This window comes from Poromitra crassiceps (assembly GCF_964638095.1).
Source record: "Poromitra crassiceps genome assembly, chromosome: 23".
Lineage (NCBI taxonomy): Eukaryota > Metazoa > Chordata > Actinopteri > Beryciformes > Melamphaidae > Poromitra > Poromitra crassiceps.
In genome coordinates this window covers 17,634,263-17,661,737 of record NC_139639.1, presented here as the reverse complement: position 1 = coordinate 17,661,737, position 27,475 = coordinate 17,634,263, and the positions used below count along the sequence as shown (strand labels likewise).

At 44.9% G+C, this 27,475-nt stretch overlaps 2 protein-coding genes across 2 annotated transcripts; both read right to left on the bottom strand.

Moving 5' to 3' along the window:
* Nucleotides 1-75: 75 nt before the first annotated feature.
* Nucleotides 76-5,805, bottom strand: LOC310796795 (single-strand DNA endonuclease ASTE1-like; the record flags this gene model as incomplete). Its single annotated transcript, XM_083659029.1, has 4 exons — nt 76-2,280; nt 3,089-3,230; nt 3,502-3,587; nt 4,679-5,805. 4 exons carry the CDS (start codon nt 5,803-5,805, stop codon nt 1,923-1,925), a joined length of 1,713 nt encoding a protein of 570 aa, XP_083515155.1. The 3' UTR covers nt 76-1,922.
* Nucleotides 5,806-11,139: 5,334 nt separating this feature from the next.
* Nucleotides 11,140-18,966, bottom strand: LOC310796794 (UDP-glucuronosyltransferase-like; the record flags this gene model as incomplete). Its single annotated transcript, XM_083659028.1, has 9 exons — nt 11,140-11,410; nt 11,581-11,800; nt 12,609-12,696; nt 12,779-12,904; nt 14,773-14,866; nt 14,968-15,095; nt 16,209-16,357; nt 16,453-16,516; nt 18,418-18,966. 9 exons carry the CDS (start codon nt 18,964-18,966, stop codon nt 11,140-11,142), a joined length of 1,689 nt encoding a protein of 562 aa, XP_083515154.1.
* Nucleotides 18,967-27,475: the final 8,509 nt, after the last annotated feature.

Here is a 27,475-nt window from a genome sequence, read left to right as displayed (position 1 = left end):
AAGCTATTGTGCCTGTGTGCCTCTTAAAGGGACAGCTCACCCTAAAATCCAAAATACATATTTTCCCTCTCACCTGTAGTGCTATTTATCCATCTCTCGTTTTGGGATAGTTCCCTGAGTTTTGGAGATATCGGCCGCAGAGATGTCTGCCTTCTCTTGAATACAATGGAACTGGATGGCACTCAGCTTGTAGTGCTCGAAGCACCAAAGAATACACTTGAAAAACTCAACAGCATTGTCTCTTTCCAGAAATCATGACCCGATTACTCAAAATAATGCACAGACTTTGTTGTGAGCAGTTTCATGTAGGATCTATTTTCTTTTGCAGTCTCACGTAGGAACTAGCTAGCAGCTAGCGGCTGTTGTTCGGTCAAAAGAAAATAGTTCCTCCATGAAACTGCTCATAACAAGGTCTGTGGATTATCTTGAGTAACAGGGTTATGATTTCTGGAAACAGACATTGCTGTTGAGTTTTTCAAATGCATTTCTTTCGCACATTGAGCACCATAAGCAGAGTGCCATCCAGTTGCATTGTATTGGAGAGAAGGCAGAAACTCTGCGGCCGATATCTCCAAAATGTAGGCAACTAACACAAAACGATATAGATGGATAAATAGCACTGCAGGTGAGAGGGAATATATGTATTTTGGATTTTAGGGTGAGCTGTTCCTTTAAAACTAGATTTTCCATAACGATAATGGGAGAAATGAATGGAGAATTTACATCCTGGAACTGGAACCGTGAAAAAGTGGGAGGTCACTGTTGAGCTGTATTAAAGCACAATTTAGCACCTATTGTGTATAGGCTACACAGCCTAGCGCTGACACACTATATGCAATATTAGTTAGTTCATGCTTAATAAATGTATTCATTCATTTATAGACAGTGAAAAACTAAATTGTTAAATATTTATTGATGCATTTGTTTTTCTTAAAAATATAAAGTTGAAGTGCTGCTGTAAATAGAATATAAACAAATCCAAGTACATCTAAAACCATTTGAGACAAGTGATCAGATACTGGTACAGCCATTTTTCCTATCAACATAATATCTGACAAACTCCTGGTGCAACAGGAGGAGTTGGTAGTCAGTGTCTTGCTCAAGGACATTTTGACAGTACAGCTGTGTGAATCAAACCTGCAAACGTTTTCTGTTATGTTCTGTTAAAATAAACAGTGAATCTTTCTAGATTACATCAGTCACCACAGTGTCTTGGTCTCTGGGATGACACTGTTCATCATTTCACAATTAAATTAGATTTTTATTTATTTATTTATTTGAGGGACACTGCATATTAATGAACATTACTGTAAATGTGCCAGGCTTTAAAAAGTCCACAATTGTTTTGTATTTGTTCATATAGCTTGCTTTGTATAATACGAACAATCTATTTCAGTTAAAATAGACATTATTAATTTGGACCAAAAAAGGCTTGGTTGCTCAAAATCAACAGCATGGGACATGCATTTTTCAGCGCATATCAGCATGCTGCACTAAGCACTAAGTCCAAAAGAACAGAAAAAGTTGTGAATGTCATAGTCTCTCGCCAGATTCAAATATTATGTTGAATCGCTGCGCTCCGCAGACTACATAAATGAGTCTGCCACTTCACAGCCACTTCTGGGGTTTGAGGGCAGGTCTAGGGAGGTTGAAACTGAATGAGTGACAAGTCGTAGCGCCAATGAGAGAGTGGTTTGAAAAATGGGCTGGACCTCCCCGGTCGTCTGATCCAGGGCCATGAAATTGCTCTGGTCTGATCGCAAAGTCGTTACTGATTGGTGAAGACTGAATCCACCACTGGCCAATCACTGGCCAAGTGAACGGTTCACTTCCGACCCCAGACCCAGAGAGTGATCTGCAGCATGCAGTAACGTAGTGTATCAGCGTAAGAACTCTCATGGGTCTGGCGTGGAGACTATGAATCAGCTCAAGTCTTTGCGCTCTCTCTTGCTTGTGAGTTCTGGGTTTTTGGCCCGGTGGCCTCTGTCTTTGGCTCTGAAGCGAGTCCTCGCCGATACAATCTGCCAGCCCGGATCCTCCTCTACTCCGCCTGTCGACTCCTCCTGGTGTTCGTCCAGGTCGAGCCGCTGCAGGTTGGAGGTCAGATCATCTAAAGGCTGTGGCTGTTTTCCTCTCTTCCCCGCCTGAGGCTGGAGCACGGCGGCCAGCAGGGGGCGATACAGCTGTAAGCTGGTGGAGTTCCCGTTTAGGAGAAGCTCTGGGCATATCCCTCTCATCAGTGTGTGGACCAGCTGGTGGACAAACGGTCCCTGGTACAACCTGAACATCAGAAGGTGAGAGACATCACATCAGCCAGTGGCAACATGGGCATCTCAAGGTGTGGCTTTACTTTAGACTTGAATACAATTGAATCTTGTATTTCTTTGTTTCCCAAACGGCAATATATTTGGGTTTGGGGTTTAGTTGCTCTTAAATGGAGAGCAAAGTTTAAGCAGAAATGTATTTGGATGCCATATCACAAAGAAAAATATCAGGCAGCATCAGGACCAATGTGATAAAGTAAACATGTATTTGTATAGCACATTCAAAGTTAAGTGTCACAAAGTGTGTTTCACATGTTAAAACAGGAAACATACCCCGTGGAAATACAAGCAAGACACATAAATGCATCACAAATTAAAAGCAAAAATATACAGTGACAGTAGATTCAACAACACACATTAGTGAAGGCCTGTGTGTCTATATGGGTCTTGTGTTGCCTTGAGTTGCCACTTAAACATTCTCCACATTGGCATCTAATGTCTGTTCCATAGCCTAGGTGTGACCACAGCGAAAGCACGATCACCCTTCATCTTGACTGAGTCTGGAGTGAGGAGTCACCAGTAGCTCCTGCTCTGTCTGAGGACCTCACAGACCTACAGTACCAGGTAGGTGTGGGGTCAAAGGTTCAGTAATATAGACCCGAGTCTGAGCGTGTAGTGAGCATTGTAATGAGTACAAGTTTTCAATCCAGGTGGCGGACATGCTTTGGAACAGGACCCATCATCGGTTGATAGTTTCACCCGAACAAACACTATATTTATGTATCTACTATTAGAGAGCATAGCCATTAGTTGTGGAGTCTCACCATGCGATGTGGGGTTCCGGTAGCGGGCAGCCCAGCAGCTGGTTCAGGTGAATGCTGTCCTTCATGCAGGCCTGCCATTGGTTGTAAGCATGAGTCACATTCAGATCTGGTGCCTGTGTCACTGTCTTCGTAGACCGCAGAGCTGCAATACACAAAATGCAGACAGTTCATGGAGATGTTGTAAATAGGACAATTGCAAGCTAGTGTCACTCAGAATCAGAAATGTCAATGAATGGATATAATATCAATGGGGTGTGTGTGTGTGTGTGTGTGTGTGTGTGTGTGTGTGTGTGTGTGTGTGTGTGTGTGTGTGTGTGTGTGTGTGTGTGTGTGTGTGTGTGTGTGTGTGTGTGTGTGTGTGTGTGTGTGTGTGTGTGTGTGTGTGTGTGTGTGTGTGTGTGCATGCTACTTACCACTGCTCCCAGCACTGTCTCTGTGTGTTTCTCCGGTCACCAGTCCCAGCATCAGTGCCTGCAGCAGCCTGTGGTCTGGAGGAGGGCTGGCCTCACGCATCCAGTAGCAGGTAACGGCCACTGGAAGGTGCAGGTGAGGCGGCAGACCGCTCAGACAGATCGGCTTCACCCCCAGAGCCTCCAGAAACACCCGGAGACGCAGTGAGTGTGCAGCCTGGAGGAACAGGAGTTCAGTTCAATGCAACTTTATTTGATCCCACATGGGGAAATTTCAACAAATGGATTTTTAGAAAATTCAGGGGGAAATCGCAAAACATGACATTTTTAGGCATAGAAGACCATTGGAGCAAAGATGCAGATGAATTGAGAAATTCAAATCATGGAAGGATTTCGACTCTAGGCCAAGCTGTTTTCGAGATCATTGCAAAAACATAATTTTGATTGTTACAGCGCCACGTTGAGGTCAATGAGTGTAATTTTATGTGCCTGAGTAACAGATGGAATTTGCAACCCACCTGCCAATTTTTGGAGTTTTGCTCTTATGCTTTTTGCTGCACGAACATCTTTAGCAGAGAAAAATAAGCAGGACCCCTATTAAGTCTGGATGTAACAGCGCTAGACTACCTTATCCAGTGAGTCCAGTCTGAGCTGCTGAGCGACCCCCCGCAGAGCAGGATGGACAATGCAGATGCCTAGCTGGAGGCCCTCTCTGTCCCACTCCTCCACACAGATCCTCCGCCCGCCGCCCAGGAGCAGCCCGTATAGTCTGGGCACCTTCCACCCCGCTTTTTGTCATGGGGGCGTAAACCCCGGACCCAGAATTAACACCGGATGGCAATGCGCCTAACAACGTCTTTGTTGCCGTTAGCTTGACGCGGTGATGTTACCTAAACTAGAGTCTGATCAAAACAAAGCTAGCGTTACATAAAACAAAACGTTTGTGCAATATGGCATCTCCGCCACCACCGCCTGACACACCGGTCAAAACGGTGAAAGAGGATTCTGATACTTGGGTCAAATTGTCAAGTTAACGTGAAAGTTGACGAGCTAGAAACGCTGCCATCCGGTCTAGGGCGGGCTCTAGGCGGGAACCAGTAGGGTGACAAAATCAATTGTGGGCGGGAGCCAGGCTCTTTCTCGCCGAGAAGAGCCTGGTGACGCGAGGTTAAGCCCGTACATCACCTGTCGGAGCGGCTGGGAGGTCGCGTAGGCGCTGGGCAGACTGCTGTGGTCCACCATGATGCCGAGGCGCACCCTCTTCAGCAGCAGCACGTCCAGCATGTCTCTGGTCAGCCGACCCTGGGTGAGAGGCAGCCGGGCCCAGTCTGGGACCAGACCCACCGCCTCTGGGAGGAGGGGGGGCGCTGTTCCATCGGTGAAGAAACACCTGAGGTCACTGGGAGGGAGCTGGTACTCCTCCGTGCCCAGAGACAAGCCCTGCAGCACCTCCGCCTCTCTCTGCCTACTCATTTCGCCCATCAGCTTCAGTGCCGCCTCCATGGCCTCCCGGGGCCGCTGGAAGCCCCCCAGCCAGCGCAGAAGCTCCTCCAGGCGGCCCCCAGACCTGCTGCCAGCTTGGGCAGAGCGCGCCCAGTGGGAGGTCCGCCTCACTTCCTGCAGCTTCACGTAGTCGTTGCCGGCCAGTGCGGCGAAGACCGGCAGGACTTGAGGCTGGATGTTGAACAAGGTGCAGAAGCTGGAGGTGGTGTAGCTCTTGCAACGGATGAAACTCTCCCTCCAGGACCCACTTCGCCCCCCAGCCTGCCACTGGAAATGGGGCGTGGGCAGCAGTCCCGCCGGGAGGTCAAAGATGTAGAAATCGCTGTCATTGGAAAGCACCGGACATTTCCACTCGCTGGCCAGGGCTGCGATCTCTCGGTCAGCCTCTCCAAAGCACTGGGCCACTGGGACCTCGAGCCGGTCCAGCATCTGTTTGAACACCTTCTTGGCCAGTGGAGGCATGATGTTCTTCTTCCCACCCTTCTCCGCCGCAGCGTGGGCCCTCCGGATCCGATCTTCGTGTTGGCTCCTCAGGGTGTCCAGTTTCTTACCGGTGATGTCCATCCCTCCATCCAGCACCACGTACGGCTCGATCCGGCAGTCTTTCAGGGCTTTGACAAACTTTCCGATCAGGTCCTCAAACGCAGCGTACTCCCCGCCGTGATTCTGGTCCAGACCACAGCTGTAATACAGCCAGCGGTTCAGGTTGGGGCCGTCAATCACCAGCCGGCTGTCCCTGAAGTTGACATCCTGGTAGATGTGGCTGTTGGCCTCGATCAAGCTGCTCAATCCCTGAATCCCCATCCTGAGTCTGGACAGCTGCTTCAGCAGCCTGGATATTTATACCAGAATCCAGTTTGATTAAGTTTCACTTTCCTGAGAGAGAGAGAGAGAGAGGGGGGGAGAGAGGGAGAGAGAGAGAGAGAGAGAGAGAGAGAAGCCTGATTTTCAGGCTCCCAGGTTTCACTTTTCTGATTCATTATGCAACAGTGTTCATCTGCATGACGACCATAATAAACTGCAGATGACCAAAGAGAGAGAGAGAGAGAGAGAGAGAGAGAGAGAGAGAGAGAGAGAGAGAGAGAGAGACACTGGTGGAACTACAGTAGATGGGCGGCAAAAGTGTTTGTGCAAAAAATGCTGTCACAGGGAGTGAGGTCATAGATCACAGCCAGTAGCATCATGGGCATAAACTGTGTATCTCAAGGTGTGGCTTTACTTTAGACTTGAATACAATTGAATCTCATATTTATTTGTTTCCCAGACAGCAATAGATTTGGGGTTGGGGTTTAGTTGCTCTTAAATGGAGAGCAAAGTTTAAGCGGAAATGTATTTGGATGTCATATCACAAAGAAAAAGCAACACGCATAAATGCATCACAAATTAAAAACAAAAACATACAGTGACAGTAGAGTCAACAACACACATTAGTCTATATGGGTCTTGTGTTGCCTTGAGTTGCCACTTAAAAACTCTCCACATTGGCACATTTGTCTGTTCCATAGCCTAGGTGTGACCAGTCTGAGCGTGGAATACCTGGTATATAATCAACAGAATTGTGCAATCAATCTTGTATTTAATAGGTAAACCAGCAGGAAGCCAATATGGGTGTAATTTGGGCTTTCCTGGATCCGCCAACTCTAGCAATGGCATTCTGGATCACCTGAAGTTGGTTTAGAGAAGACTTGTCATGGCAAGTCATGGAAACAGGGAGGGAGGGCATAACAATTCAGCTGAAACGAAACAAATGCATGAATGAATAATCGTTTCAAGTTGGGGCTGAGGCACAACAGGCCTTCAGCATTGTTCCTCAGCTTGTAGAGACAAGACCTATAGTCAAAAACAACATGCAGGTTGTGATGATTCTGACATTAGAAGACAAGGGATCAATACAGTGCTGAACCTCATTTGCTATACTGTCTGGGCCCATAGCAAGAATTTCAGTTTTGCAGAAAGCTTCTCTTCCAAGAGACTGTTGAGGAAACTAGGACACATCTACAGGATTCAGATTGCAAGTTTAAAATATGTAATATAATAAACAAAACACATTTATGATCAGCCTCCAGAAACACCCGGCAGCCTTGGAGGAACAGCACAGGTTAGAGAGTTCAGTTCAATGCAAATTTATTTTATCCCACATGGGGAAATTTCGACAAATACGATTTTTAGAAAACTAAGCTCGCCCTCGCCTCGACAGCTCACCAGCTGTGCGGGCTCGCATACGCAGCTCACATTTGCTAAACTTCGCATCACTGATGACATCACTCACTGATTACATCACAATGGCAGTGACCATCGCTGATGACATCATCGAGTGCTTGAGTGACATCACTGATGATGTCATAGACATAGAGCTCAAGAGTCACGTGACTTTTCGTGACATCATTTGCCCCAGAAGTAAGTTCTGCATTCATTTTCTCCATAGACATTTCGATAAATCCTAACGAGTTTTAAGGCTGGAACCAAGCCAACCAGTCTTCCAGAGAATCGTGAGTGACCATAAAACATTTGGTCTAAGCAAGAACAAAAAATAACAGGGGGGGGGGGGGGCGGTTTGTAAAAAAAAACACTGATTGGAGCCTCCAGTGTGCGGACTTCCCTCTGTTTTATCTAGTGACTCTTTTGTCCAGCACCTGTAAGTTTTTCTTCTTCTTCGAATGGCTCTCCGGCAGACTGGATGCCTTGCAGCACATTGCTGCCTCTCACAGTTGGATGGTCTCACTCTAAACCTGGTTCTTCTTCTTCTTTCAAGTGTTTCTCACATCTCCTCAGTCTTGGCTGTTGCGCCTCGTCTCATGTTCCTCCTCCGCTCCTCATCCCTCCTGAGCAACACGCCTTCACCTTCGTAGAGATTTCAGTCGTGTGGTTCCAAAAACCTTCTCCCCCCTGGATCACCTCCACCTCCTCTTTTCTCCTGGATGTGCGCCTATTTGTTTTTTCCTCAGCAATTGTGATGTCATGAGTGATGATGCATCAATGATGACATCATCAGTGATGTCATTCAAGCAGTTGTGACGCTATCAGAGATGCCACCGGTGAACGAAGTCATCCGTGACATCTGTGAATGACGCCAATTAAGTAGTTGTGACGTCATCAGTGAATGATATCTCTGTCATCAGTGAGTGATGTCATCGGTGGTGCCATCAGTGAGTGGGGCCAAGTCAAGTGGGGGTCCGCGGTCCAGACATGTATCAAACCAGGGGTCCCCGAAACCAAAAGAGAACATTTAGAACCACCATAGTATATGACTATTTATACTTTTATCTAAAGTCGGCCCGCTCCAGGTCTGATATTACTCATTATAGTTGAAGTGTGGAAGATGGGGATGGGGTGCCTCTTTTTTTGAGGTAGTCCCTTATGGCTGTAGCTACTCTATGTTTGACTATGCGTTGTTGTACCGTCAAGAGATGCTATATTCTTGTAGGATGCTATCCAGTGTTGAATTAATGGAAGATTGGGATTAAACCACACCGTCAGTATGGTCTTTTTGGCTGCTGTGACTGAGTGAGGCCTGTCAGAAATAGCCTACGCTGATTTAAGTTAAGATAGAAATGAATCATCATTAAGCAGACAGAGGGAGGGATTAGGCAATATTGTAGACCCTAATTCACCGTATGTAGGAGTCTGCACACATGAATTCCCCTTAGCAGTGTTGGGCACAGTTAACACAATGAACACAATATAAGTACTGTGATTTTATTTTATTTTATTTTATTCGGCAATTGAAAAGCAATACAAAATACATCATAGCTTTAGAAATTGACAAGGATAAGCACAATAAAGTCTCAGACTTGTTTCCATTGTGGTCCTTGATCTTGTGGCAGAGAAGACGAAGAAGATGGCGGCAGTCTGAATGGCTGGGCCGTCACAGACAGTAAAAACTACTGACCAATAATTAATAATTACAAACGATAAATATGCACACATTTCAATGAAAAAAACACTAGTAAAAAGCAAGGAAATTCAGCAACAATGACAGCGACAACTTGGCTGCAGTAACAACAACAACAACAACAATAACAACAACAGTAGGCTACTTTGCTTAGGCATTTTACGGCCTGCAACTTGTCTTTTAGGACTTTAGTCAGGCCTCCGTACCAGGAACATAAAGCATAATCAAAACAACAAGAAACTAAAGTTTTAGCCAGCAGCATAAGACTTGCTACATCCAAGAGCTGGGCTTTTCTGGCTAGAAACTTTGTTCTACCGTTCACCTTGCCTATGACCTTTAAGGCCATGTTCTCGCCTCTCAGGCTGCTATCTAATGAGCAACCTAGGTAGCTAATCGAGGACTTGGCGGGGAAATTCTGGACTCCAAGGTCAATATTGGGCGATGCCAGCTTCTGGCTGTGAGCCAAATAAAATAAATTTGGTCTTACCCAAGAGAAGAGACAACTTGTTGTCTATGAGCTAGGTCCTGACCTTGTCAAATTCATCGCTCAAGATAGCCTGAAGCATATTCTCATCCTTGTGGGAAGCAAGAATAGCTGAATCATCAGCATACAAGAACAAATTAACATTACATGCTGACTTCATGTCATTAATGAAAATCAGAAACAATAATGGCCCCAAGACACTCCCTTGAGGGACTCCACATGATACAGGAAGTTCCCTGGATAGGTGACCTTGAATTTGAAGTCATTGAAGTCAGCCTGGTCACCTGATTGTTTGAATCTAGACAGGGCTTTATCCCTTGCACTGATTGCATCAAATATGTCTTGGTTGAACCAAGGATTCGACCTTTGTTTAATTCTAACTGACCTTGCTGGAGCAACCGAGTCAATTACAGAAAGAAACAACCGTTTAAAGTTGCCCCAGGCCAGGTTCATATCAATAGAGTCTAAAACAGGGGACCAGTCAAACATTAGAACTTTCTCCCTGAGTTTGGCTGCAGAATAATGCTTAAGGGATCTGGCTTTAATTGATTTGTGACAATTGAAAGTTATTTTTTGCAGCCTTCTAGTGCAGTAGGTCATAAAATGATCACTGATGCCATACACCAAAACTCCACTCTGGGATATTGTCTCTCTGTCCGAAACCAATACCAAGTCAATTGTGCTGCTAGCTGTGTGACAGACTCAAGTAGGTTCCTGTATTAACTGGGATAAACCGAAAATCCTACAGCACTTTTCCAGACCGCTGTATGTGGGGCAGGATTTCATCTTTGTGACATCAGTGTTAAAATCTCCAATTAAAAGGCATTCCCTCTCGATCAATTTGGGGCAGCTCAGCAATGCTTTTTCCAAAAGATCATAAAATTAGCTTTGCTGAGGAGGATGGTACCAAACCCCCAGAATAGGTTTTGTCTTGGGAAGACAGATGTCAATCATTAAAATCTCAGCATTCTCAATGTCCAGGTCTGATCTAACAGAGAATTGCAAATCCGATCTAATAAACACGCAGACTCCTCCTCCACATCGGTTACGGTCTTTCCTCACGAGGCAATCGTTATTGATAGCAATCTCAGAGTCGTTAATACTGTCATCAAGCCAGGACTCTGATATGTACTGTCACAAGAAGTGTAAACACAATAGCAAGTAATTGGCTGACCCAGTGGGCACTGGGCATTCCCAAAACATATCAATGCATGACTTGGGATTGTTTTTGTGCTCGGCATCTGAGCCTGGCAGTGAGTAGGCTGCAGTTAGGACCAGCAACTAGTTTCAAATACTTTTTTTTTCTATTTTAATAATAGTTCAACAAGAAGAGTCACCGCACACACAAGAAGGCTGAATTGCTTCCTCCTTTTAATTCATCTTCTTTAAAAAGTACAAGAAAAGGCATTGCAAACAACCCGTTTTGCCATAGGCTTCTTCAGGTTCACTCATTCTGAATACTAGGATTGCACAGGTGTTTTTAAACTTGGCCATCACTGTGACATGTCCAATCAGCAGCAGATTACATTAATTATGTTCTGGGCAGTTGTGCTGATGGACCCTCATGTATTTCTCATTCGTCGTCGTCCTCTTCTTCCTCCTCTTCTTCTTCATCATCATCATCCTCAAAATGCCCGGCCCGACACCGCTGTGCAGCAGCTATAATTCACTTTGCATTTTTGTTTTAATGATAAACTAAAACAAAAACAAAAATTCACAAACAGTGTTATGTTGGTTTTTTAATCAGTGGTTCTTCTTTACATTAGTCCTGCTTCCTCTTCTTACCAAGCTTCCAAAGGCACAGTTTCATGCATTTCACTGTTACTATGACAACGACCAGCACCACAGTAGCTAGCAGTGCTACTACGTCCAGGCTGTGGTACTGGAGCCAGTTGAGGTCCTGAGCAGCAGATCTGAGATGTCTTGCCCCTTTGTGCCGCATCACAAATTCGGTCCAGTACACAGAGAGGTCGAGGGGCTCGAAGGGCCGATCTTTATGGAGGGCTGAAAGCTTCTGCACACTCTCTTTATACCTACACACACACACAGATAGACGGGGCGTGTTGATGGATACAACACTGCAGTACCAAATTCTGAAGCTTATTTAGTATTTTTGGTTATCGTCACAACATTACAAGCTTTCCATGAGCTTGCCCTAATTATTTTCAAACTGCAAACCGTCAATGACCTCCTGACTCCTCACCTGGTGTTATTGATGACCTCATTCAGTGTATGAAGGAGGGTTTCCGCAGTGATGGTGGAAAAGTCCAGGACCACACCCACTCCCCTGCTGGCAAACCGCAGAGCGTTGTCGTATTGGTCCCCATTAATTGGCAACATCACCATGGGAACAGCATGACACAAACCCTCAAAGAGGCCATGTGAGCCAGCATGAGTGATGAAAGCCTGAACTCCCTGGTGTGCTGACACACACACACACACACACACACACACACACACACACACACACACACACACACACACACACACACACAACACACAACACACAACACACACACACACACACACACACACACAGATTATTGATGTTACTGCCCACTGACAGGCCAGCTCCCTACTGTCCATACGACATACAACAAAGAGCACTAAACAGCAGTAAAAGGCAGTATAGCAAAGTGCAATACGTAAGAGTAGGAAAGTGCCAGTACTAAAATAAGTGCAGTGCACCAATAAGAGGTGGGCTATAATTGCAGATGAATGGTTGGTAACTGCCTTAGGAATGAAGGAGCCTTGAGCTCTGCTATCTGAACCTAGGGACCCTATACCAGAAGGTGGAACTCCTGGTGCAAGGGGTGGGATGGGTTGGCCAGTATAGGGGTGGCCTTTCTGACCAGGTGTCTGTTATACAGAGTGGAGAGACTGAGCTGGGGCACCCCTGTGATCTTCGAGCAGGTGTTCACCACTCTCAAAGCTTTGTCTTGTTTCTTACTATAAGATTCACGAGTCAGCAGATCAGGACAATAAATATTCAATAAAAATTCAATAAAAGCTTGATAAGGAGATGGCACTCACAATGGCCAATCTAGGTAGCAAGCTGTGGTTTGCATACATTTGTTTGAATTGATTAAGTTTTCCCTTCTCATGAATGTACTGTACTTTCAAATCCTTGCTCATTTATCCAAAGTTCATGATGAGGCAGTTTGAGCACTGGTAGCCTACTTCATATAACACATGGTAGGCTACAACTGGTTTGTGTTTCAGTGGATTTACCTAATAGGTCATTCTGTGGCACCCATTCCATCATCTTCACATTTTCTGGGATATTTTCAGGAACTGGCCCAGTGTATCTCCATATAACCTGTAATAGGAAGCTAATTGTTGTTTGTCTTCATACTCAGCAATATATGACACATTGTTATATTTTCCTGAAGTGCTCCTACCTTCTGTGGAATCTGTCTGAAGGCGTCTAGGAAGACAGCAGTTATTTCTTCTGGTAGATCCGACACCATGGAGCCCAGGGTGAAGACCACAAAGCCATGCTGTCCTGACACCCAGGACTCCAGGTCCTACAAACACACACGTACACAGGAGTAGGCGGTGGCATCTCCCTCATTCTCTCTCTCTCTCTCAATCTCTTCCTCTGTCTAACTAGTATAAAGCGTGGTCGTTTGCCTCACCATAAGAATTTGGTTCTCTTCAAATGGAGCTTACTCCAAAACTGAGGAGGAGGAGGAGGAAGGGGCAACATGCACTAACAAAATTAATTTGAGGTAAAAGTTTCATTTTAATAATGGATATGACGACGGAGTGAGTTCGAGAGAGAAAGTTGTGTTTGACTATTGCCTGGATAGAGGGATACATTCCTATGCCCAAGTACCGGTATGTGAAATTATTGACTAAATGGAATAGGCAAAGAAAGAGAGGCATTGCTCATTGCTTTGTGAGGGAAATTGATTGATTGATTGTTGATCATTATTGTCTGTGTTCAGTGTTGGTGAGTGACCCTTCCCCATCTGAGAGATGCTGGTTCCAAAACATTAAGATGAATCATTTCTGCTTGCTGTGCTTCAAAGGCCTGTGGGCATGTGAGGGAGTGAAATAGATAACCTCCAGGTCAGCCTGAGCCTGACCAACTGTGGGTTTAGGTGTGAGTTGGATTCTCAAGACAACAGACAAAGCTCTATGAGCTAATGGAATTTCACAGTAGAGATCAGGGTGGGGAGGGCACCCCTACTATCACTAAATGGGAAGGAGTGGATGAGAGCTTGGGGCTCTCTTGACTTAAGCGTTTTGACTGGTGGAGAGACTCTGTGCACAGATTAACTTTTTCATGGAATAAATCCTCCCAATGTTTATATTTTTAACGAGCAACTGATTATTGATCCAAAAACAACAACACTTTCAGTTAGTGCAGTTTTCTGCCATTACAGCTTGATCCAGCAGCAGTAAAGCAGATTTCTGCCAGTCTTTATCTTAAATCCAGAGAACTTGCTGTAGTGGTCAAAAATGTTAAGAATATGTGGGATACATCAGTCAGCCTCACTAATATATAGCAACACATCATCTGCATATAGCGGAATGTGATGATGGGTGCCAATAATGGAGGTCGGTGATAGAACAGCTGAGCAGCAAATGGCTTGCGCCAGTGGCTCCAGCGAACGCGCAAATAACAATGGACTAAGCAGGCAGCCCTGTCTTGAACCTCTAGAAACAGGAAATGATGTGGAATAGTTTTTACCTGTAAGGAACATTGCAATTGGGTTCTTATATAACACCTTTATCATGTCAATAAAGGGAGCGCCGAGGCCCATTCTCTCAAGGACTGACCATAAATAGGGCCACTCTAAGCGGTCGAAAGCCTTTATAGCATCTAACGAAATGGCAGTGTGGTAAAAGTGGTAAAAGAGAAGCCCTATTGGCTACTGAATAGATATACTGGTAGTGCTGATTGGCCATGTAGTGTTGCAATAATCAGATTAATGTGGCAAGAATTTGAGCAGGCATATCTCATGTCCATTTCAGTTCCAGTCATGAAAATGTGTGCATCTCCTGATGTGAAACAAGTGGGACATGGAGGAATTGAGAATTGATTAACTTTGATCTGACATGTAGAACTGGCATATCTTGACAATTGCATAGCGTTGGCAGAGGTATGAGCTCTAGCCTAGCCATTTAATTGTATGACCATGTTTTGCTCTTTTTGGAACTCTTAAAACAAAATGGTCTCCCATTCACTCCAGTTGTTTTGGATAAGGCTGTTTAAAGAGCAGCACGAGCCAACTTGTGCGTTATTATGTTGACCTACAAGCGTCACCACTGTTTCAACTGCCACAAAAGTGACTAGATAATGACCAAATCTTTATGGGTGAACTATTCTGTTAAAAAGTAACCCAAGAGGAAAACACACACAGACAGACAGACAGACCTTACTTACCTCAGGCAGAGGGTTTCTCACGTAGCAGTTGATGCCGCCCACCAGCACCACATTAGGCATGAGCGGGCGTGGGAACTCTAGTGTGAAGTCTATCCTGTGTGTAGAGTAGTGCAATATACAGTATCTGAGTGTTTGTGAGAAACACTCAAATCCTTGTTATGTATATGAGCAAGATATAACCTATGTACATGTTACCTCAGCAACCAGATAGCAGAGTCTGACAGCACCTCAGCTATGCCCACATCCTCTCCCAGGAACTGAGAGGCTATTTGGTCAAAGTGCCAAAACACGAGTCGGCATAGCAGTGGCTCCATTAAACTCACCTGTAGCATCAAAATACATACAGTACATGATTGTTAACAAGCACCATAAAGAGTTTTACATTCCCATTGTGTCAGTTGGGACGGTCACGGGTTACATTGCTACATCACGTTATATAGGAGTTATCAATGGTTGGATAGATGACAGCGGATGTTGCATCATTCAGATTAATTTCTACATCCTGCCCCCCTTTTAGAATGTCTAAAAGGGAGGCAGGACGCCCGCTACGCTACGCGGGCTCGCATACGCAGCTCGGCTGCTGCGCTGCTCCGCATCACCAATGACATCACTCACTGATGATGACATCACAATTGCTCCAGTGACCATCACTGATCACCTCATGGAGTGCTCGAGTGACATCACTCAGCGCACAATTGCTCAACTTCGCATCACTGATGACGTCAGTGAGTGATCAGTAGTGAGAGAAAAGTCGAGTCCGCACATTGACTGATGATATCATAGACATTGTGACATCATTATTGACCAAAATCATCTCACAATGTGCTTGCATCGGGACCTGCGGTTGCAGGTTCCTTCCTTTCACGTTGGGGTTATAGTTCAGCACAACAGATGCTTGGACGCCGAGGCCTGCAGGCTGTCCCGGGGGGACAACGTGGGGCAGCCCAAACAACGCCATGGCCGTCCAGGTAGAGAGAGCCTTCAGTAACTGTTGCTGATTGCTATACACACAGTCCCAAACTGATTTACATTTATAAGAGCACGGTGTTGGCATGAAGTGTGTTGTGTTAAAACCCTAGACAATGATAATGCCAGATGACATTAATGATAATAATAGTAAACATATTAAATCCGACCGTAACACAGTTGAATATCATGTTGAAGCTGAAGTCATCAAATTGAGACATACAGTACACTTTAGTACCCATTTTAGTTTGGCCACATGAGCTACAGTGCATGAGCAGGGTTTAGAGAGACAGGCATTGAAGCATTCAATTACTGTTCTGTTAAATAGAAGATTGGGCAAAATGAGTGACCTGCGTGAGTTTGAGGCCGTATGGTTGTTGATGCAAGGTGTGCCAGTTTCACTATCTCAGACATATCTGCCAGTTTGGGTTTTTCATGAGCATGTCTGGCTGTAAGATGTATGTGCTTACCAAAGTGTTGATGACTCTCTCATTGAAGTTCATCTTATCTGTGAATCCAGTGAAGAAGCGAGGGACATATGAGGGAGGGGAGGGGCAGGCTGCAGACTTCATGTCCAGCATGCATGGAATCCCTCGCAGTAAATTAATGGTGGGGAGACCTGAAAGTGATTTTAGGTACAACGGTTGAGAAAATGTGCAGGCACATAACATCTATAAACAAACTGCTGCGTGAACCCGCCATGGCAGCACTCACCTAACTTCCTAGCGATCAGTGAGCCTGTGGGCACCATAGGGTCTGTCAAGACGGCGTCAAAGCCCTGCAGAGTGAGAGGAGAAGGACAACACCAGATTTCACCTTGGCTTCTCTTGCTTATACATCTCGAACAATAGAGCAGTGTTTCTGAACCCTGACAACCTGTCCTGCAACTTTTAGCGCCAACGCTATTCTTGCACAGACAGATTCGATGAAGGTGTCATGAGAATATGTGTGGCCTTGACTGAATCAGGTGTGAAGGACAGAGCCAGATTAACACCCCCAGGGGCCCCGGGGCACTGAAGCTCCCAGGGGCCCCCCTACCCATCGTCCGGATGTTTGGATGTTTTTTCGCCATATTTAGAGGAATATCTCATTTTAAATTAACATTAGTATTATACTGTTATGTTATTATTCAGTTTCTGAGATTCAGTTTCTCACTCACTCATAGGCGATTCTAGGCTTTGCAAAGAGGTAGCACCAGCAGGATAAAGATATTAGTCTGACTGGGGGGTTGTTGTACATTTTAAAGTAAAATGCATGAATCTGATGCACTCTGAGAGCAAAAGGAAGAGGCTAATCTTCACATTAATATCCTCTTCACTGTGCTGTGGCTTTACAATGATGAAAAAATAATTGACATTACATTTCCAATACAAAACAGCAGAGGGTGCCGCAGCACCACAAGCACCCCCACTTCCCGCGCCCCTGGTCACCACTTGCCCACAGGCATCCAATGAGACTAAATCATCAGACTTAATCTTCTTGGAAACACATTTTATTTTGTCCTGATTGGTCTTAGATTTGTGTCATAGTTCTGTGGAGCCCAACATGAGCCCGACAATTTTTTTTTTTTTTTTTTTTTTTTTTGGAGGGCCCCTTCACCCCGAGGGCCCCGGGGCACCTGCCCCGGTTGCCCTATGGTTAATCCGGCCTTGATGAAGGAGTAGAGCTGGATTTTGTATTTCCCTGCAGGCTGGATAGATGGAATATTGAGTAGGTGTGGTTTCACAGCCAGGAGCTGTGCACGAATTGAAGAAACTATCCACCGCTTTTCACCAGCTTTGTATCATTATTTACAATGTGTGTATTATGCAGAGTAACAATTGTTTCCCTTTCCATGTTTGCTGCACCGAGGACTCTCTGTTCATCTGCCAGCAGAAACTCCGCCCCCCGCCAGAGTATGGCTCATTAAGGCTCATCTGATTCTCTGTGGATGCGGGCATACAAAAATGACTAAGTATCGATAGTTTGAATAACAGCCATGCGAGCCAGCGCAGCTTCACGAGCTGCTCTACTTCCCAGTACCAGTGACATCACTGGCTCTAGGAAGGAGAGCAGATCCTGAGGCTGCTCCCCAGAGATGAAAGCACACTGTTGTGTTTCACAGTATATCCCCATTTCGGATAGAGATAAGGTTCAAAAGCGGTGGATAGTTCCTCCCCCAAAGGTTTTCCCCCCTCCCATTTCTCCCCAATTGTACTTGGCCAATTCCCCTTGCTGTCCCGGTCATTGCTCCACCCCCTCTGCCGATGTGGATTGTTCCTTTAAGTAGAGATTGTAAACATTCCATCACAGTCCCTGAAACACATTTGCATTTAGTTTGCAGGTAATATGAAAGTCAACATCCTGAAATATGGGTGGAATATATTTTTTTAGTTCTGTCTGAGTTTTCCTTAATTGCCAAGATAACATTTTAAAGTAAAAACTGGCTTATCTTACACTGCTCTCCCCTACATCTATGATCTATTTCTCTGTATCTCTCTACTACAGTCTAGCCACGTTCTTTCTGTATGTAAATGGATCTGCGCACGCACGCACGCACGCACGCACGCACGCACGCACGCACGCACGCACGCACGCACGCACGCACGCACACACACACACACACACACACACACACACACACACACACACACACACACACACACACACACACACACACACACACACACACACACTCACCTGCTGTGATAGATGTGAGATGAGACTGGCGTTGAACAGTAGGCTTTCAGCAGCGGTATGGATGAAGTATGTGATGGTCTGGATGTGTGAAACCCGACTGCTTATCTTGTCCATCAATGATTGTGTAGATTTGCGCATTACTTCCGTGTTCTGCGCCAAAACAGAATCAATCTCTGTCTGTCCATACGGGACAGGATAGGTCAAAGTGTTGTAGTGTTTACCAGGGCCCATCCTCATGCTGATCTCGGGGATCAGCACGGTGACCCGGTGTCCACGACGACCCATTTCTTGGGCAATGGCCTTTATACCCACCCAGTGACTCCCATCCATAGGTACCACCAGCAAATGACCAAAGAAAACAGTGGGACCAGTTTCACTTGCAGGAAGGCCGCCTGTGACAGCGGCTTTCTCCTCTGCCGTCTTCTTCACCTTGGTCTCAGGTCCGGTGTTTTCTGCAGCAGACCGACTCGCCTCATCTGTAGCCCCATTCAACTCCACCACCGCTATGTTCAGCAAGAGGCACACAAGTGCTGCTGCTGCTTTCCACATGTCTATCTTTTTCTCTATCTCTATTTCTCCATGAAGCAAACGTGGAGAAGATTGAGGCAAGATGCAGAAGAAATACAGACGAACCACATGTGAAAAGTGTATGGGTGTTTGTCAGTCCTCCTTTGACCTAGCCTAGGTAAACCCAGCCCCCACGTGACCTGTGACCTGTGACCACGTGGGGGATGGGTTTACCCAGGCTACCTTTGACCTACTTCAGTAGGTGTAAATCCTCTGTGAATTTGCTGTGTGTGTGTGTGTGTGTTCAAAGTTGGTTCAAAGTCCCTTGCTTAGAAAAAAGTGTGACACACTAGCAGCTGTCCAAGCTCCCCAAGTTGGTGGAGTAATACTGCAATCAAAGAGAGACAGAATCATGAGGGGACAAAGTTGTGAACTTTCTGAGATGTAGTTACTGTGTGACAGCTGATCACTATTGCGCCCAATCACTGAAGAAGCAAAGTTCAATAGGGGTGGAGTAAATCATGCTTTGTGTGTGTGGCGGCTGTTTGAGAGGTCAGGTGCAATATTAACAACAGTGCACTCACTCTAGCCTGGGTAAACCCAGCCTCCACGTGACCTCTATCTATGTGCTATCAGTCACAAGCTAGTGACTGATAGCACATAGATAGAGGTCACGTGGAGGCTGGGTTTACCCAGGCTACACTCACTCCCCCTTCTGCCACTATAGCCTCTTCTTTATAAAGTGTTTCCCCATTTCTATGTCCTTTCCTTTGAGAAAGATTTCAGTGTCATCCTCAACAGCCACAGAAAATATATTAACACAACACTTCTGTTAGGATTTGACAGTCAGTCGAAAGGAGAAGGAAAGTGGGCCTTTGACCAAATAAATGACTGGATGCACCAGAACTTCCTCCAGCTATGAGGTTGGAGGTGGCCCACGCACAACATTCCTTACAAGCACATAAGCACCCTATATGGACGGTATCACCCCATTATTGTCGATGTTTTGTTTTTTTTCTTTTTTTTCTTCTTTCCTTTCCTGTGTCTGAGCTTGTTCGTTTGTTTTGTTTGTATTTTGTTAAAATTAAAATTTTATTTGGTAGCGGCAATGCAATGTTTCATAGTTCCACTGATGTGCCGCAAAGAGAGTTTATACCTGTTGTTTATTTTACAATAATTTGTCCTACCCAGAAGTGGTCCGCTTGCTACTGTGAAGCGCTGTGAAGTAATCAGCAGGCTCTGTAACGTTAGCCTCGGGAGTCGGGCTTATCACTGGGGGAAAGACCTCTAGCCGCCGGGGCCGGATGAAACACGTCCTATTAACAGGTTATGTTTGTTTCTAAGTGATTAATATGTTTCACCGCAAACGCGGCGATGTTTTGCGAGACACCGGTTCTGCATGAGCATCACTGCCCCCAGAAAGCAGGCCCATGATTGGTTCTCCGATGCAAGGCTTCCAACAGCACCACCTAACGTTATGAAAATATTTAAATAGTAATATTCTCAGTCTTACAGTAGTGAAACAGATTAAGACTGAGAGCTGAGTCTAAACAAAGACAAAACAGAAGTGATTGTCTTCGGTCCCAAAGAACAAAGGCTTAAAATCGCTGCACGCCTTGAGTCTCTATCCCTGAAGCCAAAGGATCAAGTTAAAAATCTTGGCGTTATTATTGATTCCGATCTCAATTTCAACTCCCATATTAAGTCAATCAGAAAATCACCTTTCTATCATCTTAAAAATATAGCAAGAATTAGGGGATACATGTCCAGACAGGATCTAGAAAAACTAATTCACGCCTTCATCTACAGTAATAGCATTTTCTCTGGTCTCTCCAAAAAAGAACTTAGACAACTCCAGCTCATTCAGAATGCTGCCGCTAGAGTTCTAACAAAGACTAAGAAAGCTGATCATATTACTCCAGTTCTTAAGTCCTTACACTGGTTGCCAGTGTGTCATAGAATAGATTTTAAAATACTGTTACTAGTCTACAAATCACTTAACGGCCTAGGCCCAAAATACATCACTGAATTGCTCCCACGCTATGAACCGTCTAGACCTCTCAGGTCAGCAGGGTCCAGCTTACTAACTGTCCCTAGGATCAAATCAAATCATGGGAAAGCCGCATTCACCCACTATGCTTCTGCTAGCTGGAACAATCTGCCTGAAGACCTCAGATTTGCCCCAACTTTACTTACTTTTAAAAATAGACTAAAGACCGTCGCCAGGGACGTGCAGAGAACATTAGAGGGGCAGGGGCTCAAATTCATAAAAGGGCACTACAGGCAAATTTGAGGCAATTTGAGGCAATTTGAGGCAATTTGAAGGCCAATTTAGGGGTATAACTCATTTTAAATATTCCGATTTTAACCAGATTTAGAGGAATATCTCATTTTAGTATGAGACTTTGACAAACATACATATACCTGATTCACGTTGACTGACTGATATATCTGTCAGACTGTGTGCGCCTGTGCTGCTGCTGTCCGTCTGCATGGTTGCTCTGGCTGAGTGGAGTGCGCACTGCTGGAGTGGGTGGGGATGGGCCACGTGCGTTTTTGGGTTGGTGCCTTCAGGGGCGGTTTAGAAAAACACTGCTCCATGCAGAGGCCTATTACAAATGGTGCATTCAAGGCCAAGAGAGCTCGGAAAAGGCATTTCTCTTTGAATGCTGCCTTCAGTGATGGCATGGAAAGGGCAATTCCCATACAAAGCACCATTAGAAATGCATTCATGGTCAGGAAAGGGCACTTTTTATTTTATTTTTTCATGTGTCTGACCTGTTTGTTTTGTTCATGTGCTGTTGGAATGAAAATGAAAAATGTATTATAATAAAAAAGAAAAGAAAAAAAAAGGCACTTTTTACAGACTGAAAAAAGGGCAGGGGCTCAAGCCCCCTTTCATGTCTATGTGTGCACGTGCCTGACCGTCGCTTTTAACTGCTGACAGATAGGAAATTTGTTTTATTCCTCTGTAAGTTTTTAACTATTTTTGCAATTACTCTGTTGTGATGCACTTTGAACTGCATCTGTGTATGAAATGTGCTATACACATATACACATATACAAATAAACTTGACTTGACTTTTAACATTACTGACTACTAGGCATCTTGCACGTTATGCGTGCTCAATTCCTAGGGTGGAGACTCTGGAGACTGACACCACCACAGACAGACAGAGACCACCACCACAGAGCCCACTTAGCCAATTTTAACTGACACTGATGACATCACAGTTGCTCGAGTGACATCACAACAATTGCTTGAGTGACATCTGGTGTCTCAATGTATAAAGCGAGCACGTTGGTCCCTGGCCAACCGGATTGTCCCTTTGGTCTGATGGTTAATGTGATGTGCTTGTGAATGACAGACCCGGGTTCGATATCAGCCTCGCCTGTGCCGTTACTATATATAAAATAATGGAATCATGGTGACTCATCTCTAAAAACACACTCGTAATGATCATTATTGATAATATTCTATTACATTACCACACGGCCATCTTCGTAGGAATATAACAGGTGATTGTAATCAATTAACATGTGATTACAATCAAATGACACAAACAGCCATTGAAGTAGCCTGGGTAAACCCATCCCCCACGTGACCTGCTCTCAGACCTGTTCTCAGTCACTATGTGACACTATGTGATAGTGACTGGGAACTGAGAGAGCAGGTCACGTGGTGGCTGGGTTTACCTAGGCTACCATTGAAGCTGCTCAAAGTGCTTCTCTATAGTGCAAGAAGATGTGTTCTTCTTCAGTGGATCTCAGACTCAGCCCCAACAGTTTCGCAGTGGATTCGGAGTGGAACTTCTCCCTCTGGAAGCTATCAGCTTTTGGCTCAAGGATAGGCCATTCAAATTCTTTCAAATCTGGATCCCCTTTCTGGGCTATATTGGAGAGGATAGGGCCCGGGCCCTTCGGAGTGGTCTCTGCGGACTGGCATGGTCTGACGTGTGACGTGTGGTGGGCCTTTGTCCATTTGTTGTGTCTGCATACCCCTGCTGTGCTTTTTTTCTTCTTCTGCAGTGTTAACCTTCTGCCTGCTGTGGGTGCTCTGTGCATTTGTTTTTGTTTGTGTGTTTGGTTTTGTGTTTTGCTGTTGTTTTTGTGGAGATTGTGTGTGTTGTGTTGTGGGTGGCTGGGGACGGAGGGCATGTTATTTGTTATTGCATTCTTTGCTGGCTGTTTACCACTCTGATGGCTAAAAAATGAATAAACATACTTAAAAAAGAAAGAAAAAAAGAGTAGATTATGGGTGTGTGGCGTATCGGGTCAGCAGCCAAGACTGTGTTGGCACAGATGTTATTCAGGCTCGTGCTCTGAGGATTTGTTTAGGGGCAGTGAAAACAGCACCAGTGTGCGCACTTCACGTTGAGGCAGGAGAAATGCCACTGGGGTTAAGGAGGAAACACCTGATGGCTAATTACTGGATAAATTTAAGGGGACATGGAGTGATCATCCGACTAAGGAGGACTTTGGAGGATTGCTGGGAGAGGGGTAAAGTTCAGAAAGCAAGTTTTGGGTGGGTCGGTAAGAAGGTGGCAGAACAAATGCATATTCATGAGGCAGAGTTTGGGCCAACGGTGTTGTGGCCAGTGAGACCAGTGTGGACTTTGAAGGAGGCGAGGGTGGACATGGGAATTTTGGAAATAAAGAGCAGGAGTAGACAGGTAGATTTAGTGCAGGAATTCTATATTCATATGAACAGGCAGTATGGGAACTACTAACAGATTTTCACAGATGGGTCTAAGGATCCACAGGTAACAGGGGTGGTGATCCCCAGTAAGAGGATAGAGATCAATAAGAGAACATCAGATTATTTAAGTATTTATGCAGTTGAACTAGTGGCAATTTTGTTAGCGTTAGAGTGGGTGGGTGGAAGGGGTGGAAAATAAAGTAATCATTTGTAGTGACTCGGTTGCAGCGTTATCAAGTAGGCTATTACAACTGGAGCAGGGAAAAATCATCAAGATTTAGTATACGAACTGTTGTTTGTTAATTCAAGGTTAGATAGGCAGGGGAAGACTATAAAGTTCATGTGGGTGCCAGCACATGTAGGAATCTCGGGTCATGAGAAAGCAGACAAGGCAGCAAAGGAGGCGATCAGGAGAGAACAGGTGGACATTGACATCAAACTTTCAAAATCAGAGGGGAAGAGCATAGTATGGAGGGAAATAGTTGAACAGTGGCAACAGCAGTGGGATAGGGCAATAAAAGGGAGACATCTGCATGTTATACAAAATAAAGTGGGAGTGGTGGGGAATAGTGGGGCTAATAGACCAATTATACGCCTACGTCACAATGACAACAAACAGCGTCAGATGCGCAAGACGGAGGCAGAAAGACAGACTCCGCGCAGCCCTGTCAAGTAGTTTTCCAGTCGCCCGAAAACTATTCGAGCTAGATATGTCTTCGTGTTGTACAGTGGGATGCCAGAATCGGAAAGCTATTGTAGGAGAGTATTCGGGTCCGCCTATTGACACTTGGTTAATAAAATAATAAACGATAGAGCCAGGCTGTAACGTTATAATTCACCAAATTCTCCCCACATATCCTGTTCTACGCAACTCGAGGGAACATACACAGCCTCGCACACACGCAATAGAACACAACACAACACTGAACAGTCTGGTACACTATCAACAAAGCAAAGACTAAAGTTTTACCGAATCCCGTCAACTCATACTGCTTTTAATGCTAACCTTAAGTGTCTTTGGTTGCAAGCCGAAAGAGGAAATCGTTAAAAATGCCCGACTTTGCAGTGCTCGCTCATTTCATATCAGGTAAACTGTAGTAGGCTGCAGCCACATCCAGGGCCGATTTTACCAACGGGCTCACCCGGGCTGAAGCCCGGGCCCCGGGACATCAAGGGGCCCCAAAAAAAAAAAAAAAAAAAAAAAAAAAAAATTTTTTTTTTTTTTTTTTGGGGGACCCTTGATGTTTTTTTTTTGGGCCCCCTGTCCAGGGTCTTCGCAAAAAATGTTTTTTTTACTGACGGCATTCAAATTTTTTTGCAGAGTAATAACATCCACTGTGAGAGGGTGTCCACCCGCTATGCCGACCACTCGCAATGCCGACCTTAGGTTTAGGCGTGGGGGAGAGGTTAGGTTTTGGGTTAGGGTCTGGGGGAGGTTAGGTTTAGGCATGGGGCTGGGAGAGGGGAGGTCGGAACAGCGAGAGGTCGGAAACAACGACATGGAACCCTGTGAGAGGGCTCCCGAATTTGTAGATGAAATATAGTGCAATTCAAAGAATTCATCAAAAACAAAGACAATGAAAGTGTGCGGCACTTGCTTCAAATAATAAGGAAGAGGAACCTGTCATCAGTTTTTCCAAATGTGGATATTGCCTTCAGGATTTACTTAACTCTCCCTGTAACAAATGCCTCTGGAGAGCGCTCCTTTTCAAAACTTGGGCTTGTCAAGAACAGGATACGGTCTACAATGGGACAAGAAAGGCTCACCCACTTGACATTGATGTCATTGGAAAGTGACATTGTTAGAACATTGGACTTCACCACTCTAGTCAAACGCTTTGCCACGGCAAAAGTCAGGAAGAAGACATTTCAGGTACGAACAGACTTGAATACTGCTTGATTGATTTGTGCAATAATTGTGAGAATGTGTGTGTGCACTGTAATAATAACAGCAATAATAAATACTAAATAATAATAATAAAAGTGCTTGTTGTGACATCTCAGTGGCAATGTTTTCTTTCCAATCAGGCTGTTTATGAAAGAACATGATGGCTAAACCTACAGTTTGTGTTTGTAAGTTAGAATGCTGACAGGAGAGCAGGTGGTGACATGAAAGTTAGTGAGAAAAGGAGAAGATACTGAATAATGACATCACAACAGTATAATCCTAATGTTGATTTAAAATGAGATATTCCTTTAAATACGGCTAAAAAAGGTTAAAAAAAAACACTCAAATTTTTTTTCGGCGGCGCCCGTTGGGCGCCACCGAAGCCCCCCCTTCCGCTTGAGGGGGGGCCCTGCAGAGATGAATAGCCCAGGGGCCCATGAAGTGTAAAATCGGCCCTGGCCACATCGCTCGGTTAGTTAACAACCAAGTAACGTTAAATAATGTCATTATTGAGTTGAACTGATTGGAACGAGGACATCATTAAAAATGCCCGACTTGACTTAGTTGTGCTCTTCATAATCAGGTAAGCTGCCTGAAACTGTAGGCTGCTCAGCCACACCGCTCGGTTAGTTAACGACCAAGTAACGTTACATAATGTCATTATTGAGTTGTGTGCATTATCAACATAACAATATATCTTTGCAAGTTACAGAATAATTATCTACGCTATCCCCAGTTATAAAGGAATGCACGATATGTATTGCTGGCCATAGGCTTGGCCAATTGACAGCGCCAGTGCGTATGGGTCTGTAAGACATATCCCATTAAACAACGTTAATTTTGATGCATAACATTGCTTATCACTAGGCGATAAGCTGTGGTAGTAAGCCGAGAACTGCATTTTAAAACTAAAATATAACTGTGTGTTGCAGATGGGCATAGAGCAGTCCTGACAGCGGGGCTTTCACACAGTTTTCACTGTCTGTCAATGCGGGGCTGACGGGTTTTTGCCTACACGATGCGCGCGCAGCTCAATGTTGACAAGCTGTATAAGGGGTCTATAGGAGTGAACAGAGAGTCATAAGTAGATTGAGAATTGGTCACAGCAATTTAAATGGAACACTTAGTTTAATAGGGAAGCATCCTACTGGACATTGTAGTCAGTGTCAAGTAAGGGAGACGGTGGAACTGATCTCATGCAGGAGATATGAAGCAGAGAGGGTGACCGTATGACTGGACTGCAGAGACTGGGACAAATAGAGGCCAGTGTGAAGGGTATAATGGGATGTGTGGGAGTAGTGGAGGGGAAGAAACTATTTGTCAGTTTTTTGAGAGGAACTGCTGGACCTGGACTGTTAACAAGACTGCAATGAATTAGGGGAACATTGGATGGATTAGTCCAGAAGGAGGCGGTAATGCAACATGTTGGATGCCAACCGCCGTAAAACCAAACAGAAGAAGAAGAAGAAGTGGACAGAGCCAAAGAGCATGGAAGGAAAGAGACGAAACTCCGGCCATTTTTGGAAACAGAATGCGCCTCGCAGTGGTCAGCTGCGGTAGCGCGGGCCCCTATAATCAGCCTCTCTAAACAGTAACTCAACGGGAGAACACTCTAAATTTCGTGGATTCACATCTTTTCTGGGCGTACTGCAAATCTTGATTGAAGTGGTGTAGTGCAGGGATGTAAAACAACAACCATATTGTGGAAACTAAGCAAAATTTTTCGTTTTTTTCTTTTAGTTTTTTCAAGATAAATAGTAAATGCAAAGGACCCGAGGTTAAAACCACGGCAACGCACTTCTGACGGAGTGGACGACAGCCGCATTAGCTATTTATCTTGAAAAAACTAAACAAAGAAAACGAAAAATTTTGCTTAGTTTCCACAATATGGTTGTTGTTTTACATCCCTGCACTACACCACTTCAATCAAGATTTGCAGTACGCCCGGAAAAGATGTGAATCCC